Here is a 15,141-nt window from a genome sequence, read left to right on the forward strand (position 1 = left end):
TAGACTCCTACTCTTCTTGATTGCCGATAATCATTAATATCTATGTGTTAGAATGAAAAATAATTGGGTTATTGAGTGTTTATAGGTATTTATTAAAATTAATTAAATTATTATTTTTTAAGTAATAATATTTTATATAATGTATTTTTCACTAAATTAAAAAAGAAATAATACCTTAGTTAAAGTTCTATTTAGACACTAATTAATGTCGATGTTTCTGAAAACAGAAAGCCTTTTTGATGTTACAAGTCTCCACCCACGAACGCATCAACCACCTCTTGTCTTTCTTTCTTCCTTCCTATACATATATATATATATATATGAAAAGAGGAAGCAAAATGTTACATAATAATATTTTCTTTATTTAGCAAAACAGAAGAAAATCATGCAATGATAAAGAAAAAGATGGAGAAAAAATGAAGAACAAAGTAAAGTGAGACAATGACTTCTATATCCCTGGATAAGTGTCTGTTTAGAGACCATTTTTATATATTAGTATAGATAAATTTATTTGAAGAGAAAAGGTTAGAATTGATAGCAAATTGTTGGTTGAAAATTTCAACCCAGACTTGAAAGTCAAAAGTGCAGCCCACATAAAATGAAAGAATACTAAATCTCATTCACCACCAAGAAAATCCTTTCAATTTTGGTTTAGACTAGCGGTCAGTTGTTTTCGATAAATGCACATGATATGACAAACACTTTTGAACCATCGACATTATGGAGAAAAGTTTTACAAAATAAAAAAACAAATAACAAACTCAAAAAACAAAATAAACAGAAATCTAAATTAATGTTTGGGCCCAAGTGGTGAGACAACCCAAAACTCTCTTTTGGCCCAACTTTTTAAATTTCTTCTGTAAATTTGAAATCAATTTCTGGAAGTGACCTATAAAACAAACAATACGCGAATTTGAGCTTGCAAGTGCGCGGGAGTGTGTGTGTTTCGAAATGAATGTTTCTTCGATTCAGAAGCTTTGCACTCATGTCAGTTGCAAATTGGAATCTTCACATTAAGCTTCCAGATTGGTTTATCGATCTTTCATTGTTAGTAATCGTCTGTTATCCACCCTAATTCCGTACTAATTTTGATTTTCTTTTTTTGCTTTCATTTTTGTATTTTGGCAGTTAATTTCTTCCGCATTTCAAAGATGTCGTTTATCCAAAGATCTTTGCCGATTATCAGTCGTTCTCGAGAGCTCTCCTACTACTCCTATGATTCGAGTTTCAAGTGAATACTTCCTTTGATTTTTGCCTTATTATTCCGCTTTATTTGCTTCGTTTTTTAGGACGTAATATGCACAAAAATTCAAAATAATCTGCCTTGGAAAAAATGCATTGAAAATGTGAGAACATGTCATTTAGAAGTTGAAACGGTATAGTTTGGCTGTTTTTGATTCAAATGAGTTCCTCAAAAGCAATTTAAATAAGATTTTAAAAATGATAGCAAGGTGTATGAAAGGTAAATATTAGCAGAATTTTAGTTAAAATGGTAGAGATATTTTATTTTTATACATATTATATATTTATTTGTGTTTAAATGAACAGTATCAGATACGGGCATCGGTAGTTGCTTGGAGGAGTTCCAGGACCTGAAATACACCAGAGAAGGTATTGGAACCGAAAAGTGGGGTAAGTAAATGATGACCATGGCATGCTCATTTGATTCTAGACGTAAAGATCCGGATACATATATAAATTTGATGATTATTTGCCTTTATTGTGGCGCAGATGGGTTGCTCTCTGTCATAACTACGTGTAAGTTTTTCATGCCTCGGGATTTTTTTCCTTGCATTTAGTGGAAAAAATTTTGGACTTCCTAATGAAATGTACCTGGTTAAACGACTTAAATTTTGACTCCTAACTTTCTCCACTCCTTTTTGTAAGTTATATTAGGGGAAGAGGGAGTTAGAGCCCTGGACCTCCTTTTTTGAGGACTGGTGTGGTTACCACTAGGCTATGCCTTGGTCCATAAGTTGATTACTGCTGTAGATGTTGTTGATTACTGCTGTAGGGTTGTTGTTTCTGCTTCAAGTTTACAATGCTTTGCAATATGTATTTAGGGATCTGAAAATTTGATTCATTCATAGGGATGAACAACTTATTCTGGTGCCTGAGTTAAATTTACGCTGTCAAGTTCAGAGGCATATATATATGTTTTTTTCTTTCAATTTCTTGCCATCAATTCTGTCAGTTAGTGGAGGTTAACTAACAATACATGTCTATTCTTAGATTCTTCATTTGTTTTCAGCATTCTATTTAATACATATGTATCTAAAGAAATCTAATTTGTGTCTGGAAGTTGCAGGCATTAGTGATAATGAGATATATCATTATCACTTAAATCTTAGGGAAAGTGTCTCTGCCAGAAGGCTCACTAGGCTGCCTTCAAATCCTAAGAATGGTGCGAAATTCAGGCATGCACTTTACTGAAACTTTTGTCTGGTTTTAGATTTTATAGAACTTGATGATTTTATCTGTTTATTTTCAGTGGAACTGAAGTATGTCTGTCCATTTCTGACACTGTTGATTCCTTGCTGGCAGAGATCAATCACTTCTTTCAAAAGGTTTGTTTGTATTTGACTGACTTTATTTTTGGATCACAATATACAAATAGATTTTCTTGGACACATTTTTCTCCGTTTTTCTTTCTGTTATTTGGTTTTGGCTGTTTAGTGCAACTTTAGTATAGGCAGAAATCCTCCAAAAATTATGGCTGATCCTAATATGAATTTAGAAATCCAAGACTCTATATTTGTTTCACTGCTGTCTCTGGATGATAAGCCTAATTACTTAAATCAGCTTGATAGAGAGTCATTAGACAAAGCCATAACTTTGTGGATAAATCAAATCAGCAGCTAAGGTGATGTTAGAATGTCACCTTTGTGACTGTAATATTTTTTTGCTAAGGTATTATTTCAAGCAGCCTCTTTGGCAATGCTTGAGAAATCTCACATAAGCTGATGGAGGCAATAAATCGCTGTCAGCAATCATATGCTAATATGGAAACAGAAAGTTGAAGAACTTAAGAGTCAATTCATCAGGTTCTTGATTTAAAAAGGGCCCATATTGGAAAGGTTTTGTAAGAGACTGTCATTCATCAATCTTCTACAGTGGACCTAAGAAATTTCCCACAGATGTGTCTTCTCATAATACATGGAAACTGCTGTGCATTTTTCATTTTTTTACCTGTGTGGATTTTAATGTCTGCTGCCTTCTCTCTCCTTTCCATTTACCAAGTCCAAATCTCTTTTGGTTTTGCAGATGCTTATTCTAAAGATCCCGGTAAGTTCAACTGCTACTTCGATGCCTTATAATCTGTAAAATGAAAGGTATGGTCAAAATTTTGTATTTCAAGGAAACTTTTTTAAAGTAGCTGAAGAAAGTAACTTTTTTCAGTTTGGGTTACCCATGGAAAACTGACTGGATGGAAAGGAAATTTTCTAAAATGCTCAAGCACCAATTTCTTAAGTAATCTGAAAATCTTTGAAGCTTCTGAGATACCATGGGACCTTATGGTAATGAGGCTAGCAATGAATTTTCTTTAGTTATTCTGTTATAAAGGGAACCAAAAGTGGGCCCTTGACTTTAGTAGAATACTGTTTTCTTTTGTCTCTGATCTTATGATTTCAATTAATAGCTTTTTGGAGCTTTTTGGAAATCATTTACTATTTACAAGTGGAACTTAAATTCATACGGCAAAATGGAGAAACTGAGACATCTGCTCTACCATTATGAAAACTTCCTATTACAAAGGAATTGACTAGATTTGGATTTTTGTCCAGAATGTTGCTGCTGAGCTAGTGATTGAACGAGGGGATGTTCTTGGATTGCAATGTGAAAATGTCTTTTTAACAAATGAATGCAGTTCTTTGCGCTTTTCAACCTCAAATGTTGAACGACTAAAGTCAGGCCTTGAAGAATATGTTTTAAAGCATGGAAATAGCTTAAACATTAAATGTGACTCTTGCTTCTGCAGTAGGTAAATTCAAGCTGAATTCATTCTGTTTTCTGTTTTGAAGTGACTCTATATCCATTGATTTTGGAGCTGGAAAAATTTTGGTGTGCTTTGATCCAACTTTTGGTTTAAAATTACTTTATAGTAGTTGACTGCTCACCGCTGACCTGACACATAAAGAGAATGTCTTGATTCAATTAAACAACTTGAGGTTTGCATATTTACTTTTCACCCAAAATTCAAGGTTATATTTACTACTACCAATTGCCTGTCATACATTCTGTTCCAAACTTCCAATTTTTCTTACAATTTTCAATGCCCACAAGTTTTGCCTCCTGAATCACTTGCTTCTGGTACTTGTCACTATTAAGACATGGCCATTAATTAGTACAGGGGTGGTGCATCAGGGTCCCTTTCTCTTATGTTGCACTATCTATTGGAGTTATATTCTTGCCAAACGTTTCAAGGGAAGAGGATAGGCCTTCATTTGACTGATTTACAAATTTTGCTTGATATTCATACTTCCACCTAATATTTCTGCCAATTGTTTAAATTTCTCTATATATACTGCCATGGATTTATGCATGCGTGCATCTTGATCTATTCCACTAGAGTTTTGGAAGATCTAGGTTAGTTCTTTGAACATGACCACTTAAAAATGGAGTGAGTGAATTGTATTTGAGGTTGGTATTTGTACTTATATTATGTTCCTTATTTGTTAGTTAAGAATGTGTTTTGCCTTTTGCAGTCTAATTTTCTATTTGTGATTTCAATGTAGATTTCTTTCGGAAAATTTGTATGATTTGCTGCTCAGTTATGTAGTTATAGTTCCAGGAGTAAGTAACCTAAGGCTACATGTCTTCAATCCCCTTAACAAGTATATTTCCTTTCCTACTAGGGAGCAACTTAAGATTGGTACTGGAGTAGCTTGCAGCCTGGAAAGCCATAGGAATTCCGAACTACTGATGGAAGCAGTGATTGTAATTAGTGAAGTTTCTGAGTTAACCACTTCTTGCTTCAGGTCATGCAGCAATAAAACAGAGGTTTGTATCTGAAGTTCAACTCTGACTAGCACACCTAAATGCTTCAAAGGAAGAGCTTTTTGCTCTGTTCATTTGCATTAACTTAGTTGTTCGGTTTTTCATTTTTTTTGTTTGAATATTTTATAATTAAGTTGATTTAATTGACTACCTCTATATCCAGGTTCTGCATTTTAAAGACTTCTCACCATGTTCAGTATCCCAAGCATCCCTCAAAGCATTGACTAGCATTGACTGGAGAAATTATGGGTTAACTTTGGGGAGTGTTGTGGATCAAGGTGACCATGCATTGATAGAGTGGGAAAGTTTACCCCCTTATCTTCATATTGATATGGCCCTCCACTGCTATCATAAGCAATATCCAATATCCAACATCATATTAAATGATTCAATTTCTTCATTGCTCATGACCTTTACCCCAAGATGCTCTGCTTTTGTAGCTTTTTCTTGTCTCTGAAAATGTTATATGTATTCCTTGACTTGTTACCAAGGTCATGATATTGCCAGGAAAGTATAAAACTCAACCTGATAGACATCTTATTAGAAAGGCAGTCAAACTAGCTTTAGATGATTTGAAGGAGAGACACACAGGGTTTCTTCTAAGTGCACATGCTGTGAAGGTAGGCCATGTGATCCTCTTGGAATAAAGCATTGCTAGAAAATATATGCTTACTTACAACTATTGGTAACAGTTTAGTTTATTGAACAAATGTAGCTCAATGTTCGGATTAACTTGGTGTTTGGCTCTCTATTTCTAAAACCTTATAACCAAGTTCTTCCTCGATCTACTCCTAAGGAGGAGTTGATTCTCATAAAGCCTTTGTCTTTTGAAATTTAACCTTTACCTTTGTGGTTGAGTGCTTGGTTGTTATTAACGTTATCAAACTCCATCTACAAAACATTATTTTGAATTAATCATGTACATTGTGTAATAAATATGAACCTATATAAAAGCTGCTAAAGTTCTAAGTGCTTGTTCATCAGTTGGTCATTGCCTTTTGAGCATTCTCTCTGGGTTTCCTTTTCTTCTCAAATTTGATGTTAGGATTTCTCACTCACCTCATCTTTGTCTCTCTCTAATGCTTGCTTTCTGTTTATAAATTAGGCATTGATTCAGGAGTAATCCCTTAAACTGCTTATATTATGCTGCTATTTTAAGATACATTTTCCCCGGGAGTCCATTTAGAGGGGAAAGGAAAGCGAAAAGGGCTTTGCCTTGAATGGATATAAGACGGTCATTTATGAAGAGACCTTATTACGAAGGTCATTTCTCACAATTTTCAATTATTTTTTTAGACAAGTTTTCTATGAACAAAGCATCAACTTAATCACCTGTGTGAACTAGGAACTTACAATGACAAGAATATCTGTATCTTCATAATAAATTTGGCTATTTTCTAGTTTTTCCTATTTTTTAAAATTTATATGCTCCAAATAATGGTTATCTGGCATGCATAGTATTCATGATTAATTTAAATTTTGTGAAAATTAGATCAAGTAATTTATCACATACATAACTTGTTGCCATGAACCCCAGATTTGCAGTTACGCCCCAGACCTTGCAAGCACAATTGCTGGCCTCATCTTGTCATCTAATGACTCAGACTTCCAAAGCGAATGCATCTCACTTCTTGGAATACAGTCTCAAGAGATTGTAGGGGAGGCCATTGAAGATTGTATCGAGAAAAAGATAATCTCAGTCATAGAGTCAAACGATCAGAAACCAGAGAAATGCAAAGAGGCTGCACTTTTCCTATTTGAAGATGACTGTCCCCAGGGCCCATATTTTGAGGTATATGAAGAAGGTGAGGATGTTTTTAGTTCCCCAGATTGAGGGATGTTGTGCTTTAGCCTTATGCAATTAATTCACATTCCTGATACTTACACTAATTTTTGAGAATTCTGCATCACTGTTAAGTGTAGATAAGGTGTTAATAGGATAATAGACGAATCATATGCAGCTTGAATACGTGAGGTTTATAGTTTACTCCCAAACATAACTCGTGTTGAGCCATGAAGTCAATGAAAAAAAAAAGGCTGGGTGTGAAAAACAAAAAAGGGGCTGGATCATGGACTCATCAAAGGGACCTTTAATGTGTGCCTTAATCGTAAATGTTCAGTGAATATAGATAGGCAATAGAAGAATCCATATCGCAAACTAACTTAAGCCCAAAAAAGGTTGGTTTTATGGTTGTATTCAGAGAAATGGTCCAGTCTCACTGCAAACTACCGCGTGTGTAGTGAGATAGATGTGAGCTCCATGCACTCAAACCCAAGGAGGGAAAGGACAAAAAAGGTTGGTGTCGTTTTATATCTTTTTTTTCGTTGGTTCAATTCTTTGAATTGTGAACTGAACTGATGAAAAGGATTATTCTATATATATATATATATCAAAGGGTGGAGAATTTAATCCACAACTAATGCGTGAGATAATTTTCTTGAAAATTATTTTGATTTGGAAAGGTGGAATTTTTTTCTTTTTGCCTTCGGTGGATCCAAAAGAGCAATGGTCCTTTCTGAGGTCACTTTTAAATTTTGGCCACTTGGCTTGGAATAGTTTTTTTTAATTTTTAAAATGATTTTAGCCATAACATTTTCGCCAAATTACACCTCTCTCCTGCCATCCACCGAATTGGCGTTGTTGATGACGCAAGGGCAACAAGATTGCACCGTCGGCTATGCTAAGGGAGAAGAAGTGGGACAAAAACAGAAAGAGGAGCAAAATAAAAGAGGTAAGAAAAAAAGGGAAACTAAATTAAAATGCTCAGTAAAAAAAGGGATAGGAGTTTGGCCTCAAAACTTGTTTAGGAAAATCAATAATTCACATGAAAACTTCTTGCTAATAATCTTCGTATTTTAATATAATTCAACAAAGTACAAAAAATATTAGTCAATATCATAAAAATTACCTAAATATGTATATCACACGAATAAAGCTGTTAGCATAATTCCAGACAAAAGCAGTATTAATACAAATATTATTTGTTTAACCATATATGAAAATCCTATTAAAATCATTATTATAGAGTATATATTTTCTTGACTTTACAAGAATAATGGCGTATACATAAGTATTCGAGAGAAAAGCTCTTACACTCTTTTGATACTAGAGTTTATATGTATGATTAATGCCACATGCTTTTATAAACTCTTAAGCATATATATATATATATATATATAAATACTCACTATATATTTGTGTAGTCTTACAAGAGCAACAAGGCAATAACTAAAACAAAACCCTTTTATAACGAACAGTTGTCCAAGCAGACCCCCAAAGATAGGAATAAATAATATTACAGCAACTTTACTTTAAGACGGTGTCTTTTAATTTAGGCCTTTAAGCAGCAGAGGGTGCAGGAATGTAGGAAACGGCAGGGTCAGGCAGTGAAGCCATGATTGATGGCTTTGATGAAAACGTTTGGTCTGCCTCTGGAACTGGGTTTTGATCTGCATTCATATCCAGAGACTCATCGTTGTAAATGTCCCACCATTTTGCCACTAGCATCTTGACGTCCTCTCTGTCCATGTTCGCCTCCTTTCCTGTGTACCTCCATGGTTTTGATCCCTATTTGATTTCCACAAGATAACAACAAATTAATGCAGACAAAGGTTATTTATCAAGTTGAAATTTCAGTACAATTAATTAATTGTGGTTATTGTTAGATAATTAATTCAGTGGCATACAATATATACTTAAATTAATTTGTATAAGTAATACAGCTGATGAATTTGAAGGTAAGACAACACTTACAGCTGCACAATAGTGGACCACCTTTATCTTGTCAAGCTCCACATTCTCTGGGTGGCGCCATAACATTGCAAGAACCAGGTTGTATACGAGAGGGATGGGTTTGTACACTTTTTGGAAAAACATATTCAAGAAATCCTGTCAATTTTTGCAATCAAGAAGAAAATTAGAAACATATATATATATATATATATATATATATATATATATATATTATTATTANATATATATATATATATATATATATATATATATATATATTTATGATTTATTAATTTTGTTGATATATAGAAACCAATTAAGATTTAAGTGATCAGTACCTGCTCTGCAAATGGAGTTGGTGGGGTGATCTGCAGAGTCTCAAGCAGGCTATCGTAAGTCAAACAGCTAGGCTCAAACACGAACATGCCGGCGTTGAAGTACAGAGGAGGAGGAGATCCCATCTCCGCCGGCCATGTCACCTTATCAGGGCACTGCTGGCAGTAACCAATAGAGTATTGGCGTGAATGGCTCCATACCTTCTCGCAAAAGCAGTCCATTACAGCATAGAAGTAGCCGTCTGGTGTGTCAAGAAGATGGTCTATGTTCTCGTACACTTGAATATCCGCATCCAAATACACCATCTTGCTGTACTCCTCGAACTGTTAACATGATCGGTTGTATCATCAAAATTTACGCCACCTCAGACTAAAACCATGGATTTCTTTTACAATATTCCATTAAGACATTTAACTCAGGGTTTTTATTACTTGAATCTGCAAACTACTCTTTGGTTCCTAGATTCTGGGATCAGAGATAGACTGGATTGATGGGAGATCAAGCTAATTTTATTTACTTACTAAAGATTGAATTATATATATATATATATATAATATAATATTATTGGTAATAAAGGAAAAAGCTTACTGCCATGGAGATAATTAGGTAACTAGACACAGACTAAAGTAACAAAAAAAGATGCTTCTGAAATTAATAATATGATATTGATGCCTTTGTTTCAACTTTGGATTTAAATGTTGTGTAGATCAAATTAAACAAAAAAAAAAAAGGAGTAGGTGGTATCTATTTTCGTTTGTACGGACTTTATTCTATAACGAATCAATGGAATGGATGATATATATATATATATATGTTGGTTTTACATTTACTTACGTTCCATATACGAAGCTTGGAGTAATTGATGACGTAGTAGGCCATGGCAAAGTGAACCTGGTTCTGTGGTGGATAAATAGGCTCGATCTCCCGAACAATGCAACCTTGGGACCTCAAAATCTCTCGGTGTTCCTCAGGCACATCGGGCAAGATAGCAACTACAAGAGGGTATGCACTCTTGACCTTGCGCAAACCCTTGGCCAATCCAACCACCCCTTTAACGTAATCACCATTACCAGCTAAAAATGTTACGTAAGCCTTCTTCGAGTAGCCTCCGTTAACCTTGCCCGAGGTTGAAAAGACGTCCAAGGGCACTCCCGGGGCCATTTCTACTGCAAGCTTTTTAAGTGATCTATAGAGGTGATGATCAGAAAATGTGGAGAGGGGCCAAGAGGCTTAGTTTTGAGGAGTGGGAGGAAAGTAAACCAGCAAACTTTTAGGATGCTTGCCACCCTACTAACCTTTACTTCCTGACTTGTATAATGGCACCGTTGGCCTCCTTAAATACAAGTAAAAAGTGGCCTAAATTCACCCCCAAATGAACTCCAAATGAAACTCAAATTTAGTATTATTTCGATAGTCCTTTTCATGTTTTCCTTTAACTATTATTATTTCCTTTGAAAGGTCTAATAAAAATTAAAGGAGAAAAAAAAAACACACACAAAAACGAATGAACATCCTTTACTGTTCAACCTACCATATACGTAGCCTTATCATCAAGATAGACGGTTGACATTTTACGGGTCCAAGTCGTAATCGGCTGAAGATCAAAGCCCATTACATTTTTCTATTTACTTACTAATATATCTAAATAGGAAGGAAAATGCAAAAGGCATTCAAGTCATTTTCGTTTGTGGAAAAATAATAAAGCAAAGAAAACATATAGCATCCATTTTACGTGTAGGCGTATTGCAGTGGGATAATAAGCCAGCTCCGAGGTTGGCCTTAATTTGTGAGTGGAAATTAGGGGACACTGCAATATTAATATATGGGAAGATCAAGGAGTTTTAACTCAAAACTATGAAAGCTAATTAGCGATTAAGGTTGAATTAGATTAAAGCTAGCTTTGCCAATTAAGCAAGACAAAGAATATACAGTTGGAAACAGACACAACGTAACGACAAGGTACAACCCATAACAGGATTCGTAACGTCTTGAATAATGAAGGATGATACAGTAGGAAATTAGGAGCTAGCTCATGCTAGAACTGTCTTCCCAAACAAATGATGTCTTAAATCGTAACTAATTAATCAATGTATAATTAACGACGTGATAATTATTAGCACTTGTATACATATTATCCAATTACGAATACCACCTAGTGATAATTATATGTTGTTTCTGAATTAAGTGAAGTGTTGAGAAAGCAATAAGTTTGTGCCAAAAGTTATGGTCGACCAAAGTACAAAATGATTCAAGTGAAAAACAAGTCTCATAGTATCTACTGCAATTGTCAGTGGAAGGGTAACGCTCTGCTACCAGATTTAATTCATTGATTGGGTTTGAGGTTGCTTTGCAATTTAGACTTGGAGACTTCCAATGGTGTTTCCTTTGGAAGCATTTGTTGGGGTCCACACTCCAAAGCATCCACTCCATTTTTCTTCACACCTTGTTCTTTTTTCCTTTTGTAAAGGTTATTAACAAGTTAAATGCCTGGGAACATTATATGACTATGAAGATGCCCTGAAATTGAGCTGAGAGTATAATAAGTACAACAAAGCAAATTGATTACTTTAGGTTACTTGCATTAAGCCATTTAATGTCTTGATTCCTAATTATGCAGTTATAATAATCTGCTGCTAATATGCATGACCCTTTTTATTATTTTTATTTGTTGAGACATTAGGTAATATGTAAATAAAAATATAGAAAGATAAATTATCTTTTTAAAAATGTAGGTGACTTTGAACTAATCAAAATATGAAGTATTCAAATGGCTCAAGATGGAAGCGGTCATTAACTGATGACTGACGATCTGAAGTCGAAAACAAATTGAGGACTGATCATTATATTAAAGCAAAAGGTTTAGGAAAAATTATGTGATTGCTTTCAGAATATAACAAACTAATTTGGATCATAATGATTAGTAGGTGCGGGCCATGGCTACGACAGGTAAAGTGAAAGTTAGAATAAAAAAAATGTTGAAAGAAATAAACTTGCTTTCACTGAATTATCTCTTCTTAATTTATTTACTAGCTATACCTAGCTAATAGATTATCACTGCCGACAAAGCTTTTATTTTTATTTTTGAAAAGCAATTTTATTAAGCTTATCACCGGTATGTCTTTATAAGTCTGTGGGCTCGTCGACGAGCTAAAGCTAGCTTTTCAAAGGATAAAACACATGGGAGTTAATCAACTTGGAGAAGAGTCTAGGCAAATAATTAAATTAAGAAACTTTGGATAAACTTGTTAATTATATATATATATATATATAGACGAATTAGAATTCAACCAGATTTAAACTACTGAGAGATATTTATGATGGAAACTTGACACCGTGCTTAATTATATTCCGTGTGCTGATATTTAAGGAATTGGTAAAAACAATGGTGAGATATTTGTTATACAAATACGGAATAGCAGTACTGAAGAAGATTCTGAGGAGTGAGGCGGCGTTAGATATAGGTAGGGCTGGGTTATGGGAGCTCCAGGTTTTATTTAGGGTTGATCAAGACTCGCGGCCCCTCTGCCTCTCCACAGTCTTTTTCCGAGAAGGTTTTGTAGGATATTTCTACAATCCTACATCTCAAATCCAATGCTAATGTCGCAGCGTTCAACTGCGCACGGGGACCCAATGCTTCCCTCTTGCTCATTAAGTTAACTCAGGTCCCTTAACTTTAATATACATTTTTTGATATATGCAACCTACTTGGGGAACAAAGAATTAAACTGTTGCAAACGCTTTGTGTATATAAGAAGGGTGAAAAAAGAGGAACAAGATTGAAGAAAAAAGGAGTCCTAGTCCTTGCTCAGATGGTGTTGCATTCACTCCAAAAGGAATCTCAACTTTTGCCAACCTTCGGAAAATAAATATAGAAAAGAAAAAACTGAAAATATACGATCGAAAGCGTATGTGCGTTACAATATTATCATTTCAGTCTTAAGGCTGTCCAATTTGTTCTGCAACATAACAAATCTACTAGATTCAACCCAAATGACTAGAAAGTAACAAGTTTGGATAAAAATCTTAGATTTTATTTAAAGTTGATTCGCACTTGCATGGACAGGAAAGCAAAAAACACAGGGGTTCATGGCAATGGGCCGTAACAGATTCGTTTGATTTTGACATTCACAGAAAATCAATCCGATAAATAAGTCTCGACTCTTTCTGGGTGTAGACAAATGCTGAAGCTGTCACTCACGTCGCCAACAAAGCTACCACACATTTCCTATAATGCTATCAACTTACTACAATCTCCATATTCCAAAAATCCTGCAAAGTCTCCAACAAGCTTCACCGGTAACTTATTGAAAAATAAATCTTAATTGCTACACGAATCTGTTACTGACATTCTGTTTTAATAGTAAGAATGGGAGACCAGAACTTTTTTTATTTCAAATTCAAATTTCTTATTTGATTGTGAATGTAACTTTATACTACTTATAAGTGTATCAGCATTTGATAGGATGTACTGCACTACTCCATGGTAGAAGTTATAAATCATAAATTATGGGCTTTGAGACTTGATATGAATACCTATTTCAAGATTTTTTTTTTCCTTCTTTTGCTTATCAAAGATAATTTTATTTTGAAACATAAATAATTCTTGTTCTGTGGTCTTCTCTAAAATCAAACAATTTATTTGTCTGCTTAAACATATATATGTTTATATATACATAAAAAAAATTCTCTTTTGATAAAAAAAACCTTGTTCATGTATGAAAAATTTTCTTTTCTCATATTTCAATTAGAAAAAATTTCATGCAAGGGCCAACAAGCAAAAGAAATTTAAATTTTTTTTTTTGAAAAGCAATAAAGAGAGAGAGAGAGAGAGAGCAAACAAGAAATTATAAAAAGAAGAAGAAAAAACTTACTTGTTAAAAAAAAAAAGATTCATAAAAGAACAAACCTTGTTTTGAATTTCGTTTAGCTTGGAGTCTAAATAAAGAAAATTGTTCATAGTATTGTTATATGATTAATCAACTATTACACAAGACAATAACCTGTTACTACTTGAAGCATTTCTAGTTACGGTGTTACGGTCTAAGGTGGTACTACCTAAGGCAGTATGACCTGAAGTGTTACTGTACAATACATTATAGTACAAAACAAAAGCTTTACACTCTAAATTAATACATAAGAATTATTTTTTAAAAAAATAATTCTTATACAGGGAATAAAATGTAGATAGTCGATTTTGATTAATACCTATTTTTTAAAAAATTATTTTAGAGCATAATATTGTACAGAGAATAATGAGAACAACCACTACAAAAAAAGTACTACTTCACATAAAACAATTAAAATAAGTGAAGTATTACTTCACACGAAACAACTAGAATAAGTGGAGCACTATTTTGCACAGAATAACCACTTCACATGGATGACTGTGGAAGTAATTCGAAATAAGTGATAGAGTTTATGAGTTACTTTCATCTTGGGATGTTCCAAATAATTTGGCTTGATGGTTCAGACGTGGAGGTAGTTAAGAGGTCTTTCTCTTAAACTTTTCTTGAAGTACAAGTATTTCTCCCTCTTATCTATTTTTCTTGTACTTTTTCTCGTACACTTTCTTCTTTTAACTTGTTCTTGTATAGCTTTTCATGTATACCCCTTCTTTCTTACTTGACAACAAGTTTTATTACACCAAATTACTTCAACAATCACATATTGAATTTCTAACCGTTACTTATTATATGCAATAAAATCATCATTTTAATATCCACATAATGGATTTCAGTAACGGTTACTCACATTAAAACTCTTCATAATAATGTCATTCATTATGCACATTAAAACCAATTCTTGAGTAACTGTCATTTTTGGCACTATATATAAAAACTTCACAATTCATTTGAGGGATCTTCACTTTTCAAAACTATCTTACTCTCACTCAGAGCTTCTCTCTCTAGCCATCTTATACATTCTCTACCTATTCTCTTCCATCTGCAACGACACTTAATACTTCAAGAACTACTCCGACCTTCTTCTCCACCGCTTCCAATACATCTCTTACTTATTTACAACGTTTCCTCTTCCTATCACAAGAACCACCTTTATAGATTCAAAACAGATTT

The 15,141-nt window shown here is 34.0% G+C and overlaps 2 protein-coding genes across 2 annotated transcripts; one reads left to right on the forward strand and one right to left on the reverse strand.

Moving 5' to 3' along the window:
* On the forward strand, positions 914 to 6,908 carry LOC18609480 (type 2 DNA topoisomerase 6 subunit B-like). Its single transcript, XM_007044610.2, has 12 exons — positions 914 to 987; positions 1,129 to 1,231; positions 1,549 to 1,632; positions 1,732 to 1,758; positions 2,309 to 2,417; positions 2,492 to 2,567; positions 3,265 to 3,285; positions 3,786 to 3,982; positions 4,857 to 5,001; positions 5,162 to 5,355; positions 5,489 to 5,618; positions 6,536 to 6,908. Exons 1-12 carry the CDS (start codon positions 952 to 954, stop codon positions 6,830 to 6,832), a joined length of 1,419 nt encoding a protein of 472 aa, XP_007044672.2. The 5' UTR covers positions 914 to 951; the 3' UTR covers positions 6,833 to 6,908.
* LOC18609481 (galactinol synthase 1) lies at positions 8,224 to 10,396 on the reverse strand. Its single transcript, XM_007044611.2, has 4 exons — positions 9,902 to 10,396; positions 9,070 to 9,390; positions 8,753 to 8,887; positions 8,224 to 8,566 (listed from the first exon to the last, which is right to left on the reverse strand). The coding sequence occupies exons 1-4, from the start codon at positions 10,226 to 10,228 to the stop codon at positions 8,339 to 8,341; spliced, it is 1,011 nt and encodes a 336-aa protein (XP_007044673.2). The 5' UTR covers positions 10,229 to 10,396; the 3' UTR covers positions 8,224 to 8,338.

The sequence above is a fragment of the Theobroma cacao genome, chromosome 2 (genome assembly GCF_000208745.1).
Source record: "Theobroma cacao cultivar B97-61/B2 chromosome 2, Criollo_cocoa_genome_V2, whole genome shotgun sequence".
NCBI lineage: Eukaryota > Viridiplantae > Streptophyta > Magnoliopsida > Malvales > Malvaceae > Theobroma > Theobroma cacao.

Coding starts and splice junctions, on each gene's coding strand:
- LOC18609480 (XM_007044610.2), top strand. CDS start 952: ATGAATGTTTCTTCGATTCAGAAGCTTTGCACTCAT. Junction 1,633..1,731: donor TATTGGAACCGAAAAGTGGG/GTAAGTAAATGA, acceptor ATTGTGGCGCAG/ATGGGTTGCTCTCTGTCATA. Junction 3,286..3,785: donor TGCTTATTCTAAAGATCCCG/GTAAGTTCAACT, acceptor ATTTTTGTCCAG/AATGTTGCTGCTGAGCTAGT.
- LOC18609481 (XM_007044611.2), bottom strand. CDS start 10,228: ATGGCCCCGGGAGTGCCCTTGGACGTCTTTTCAACCTCGGGCAAGGTT. Junction 8,888..9,069: donor CAACTCCATTTGCAGAGCAG/GTACTGATCACT, acceptor AAAAATTGACAG/GATTTCTTGAATATGTTTTT. Junction 8,567..8,752: donor TGGTCCACTATTGTGCAGCT/GTAAGTGTTGTC, acceptor GAAATCAAATAG/GGATCAAAACCATGGAGGTA.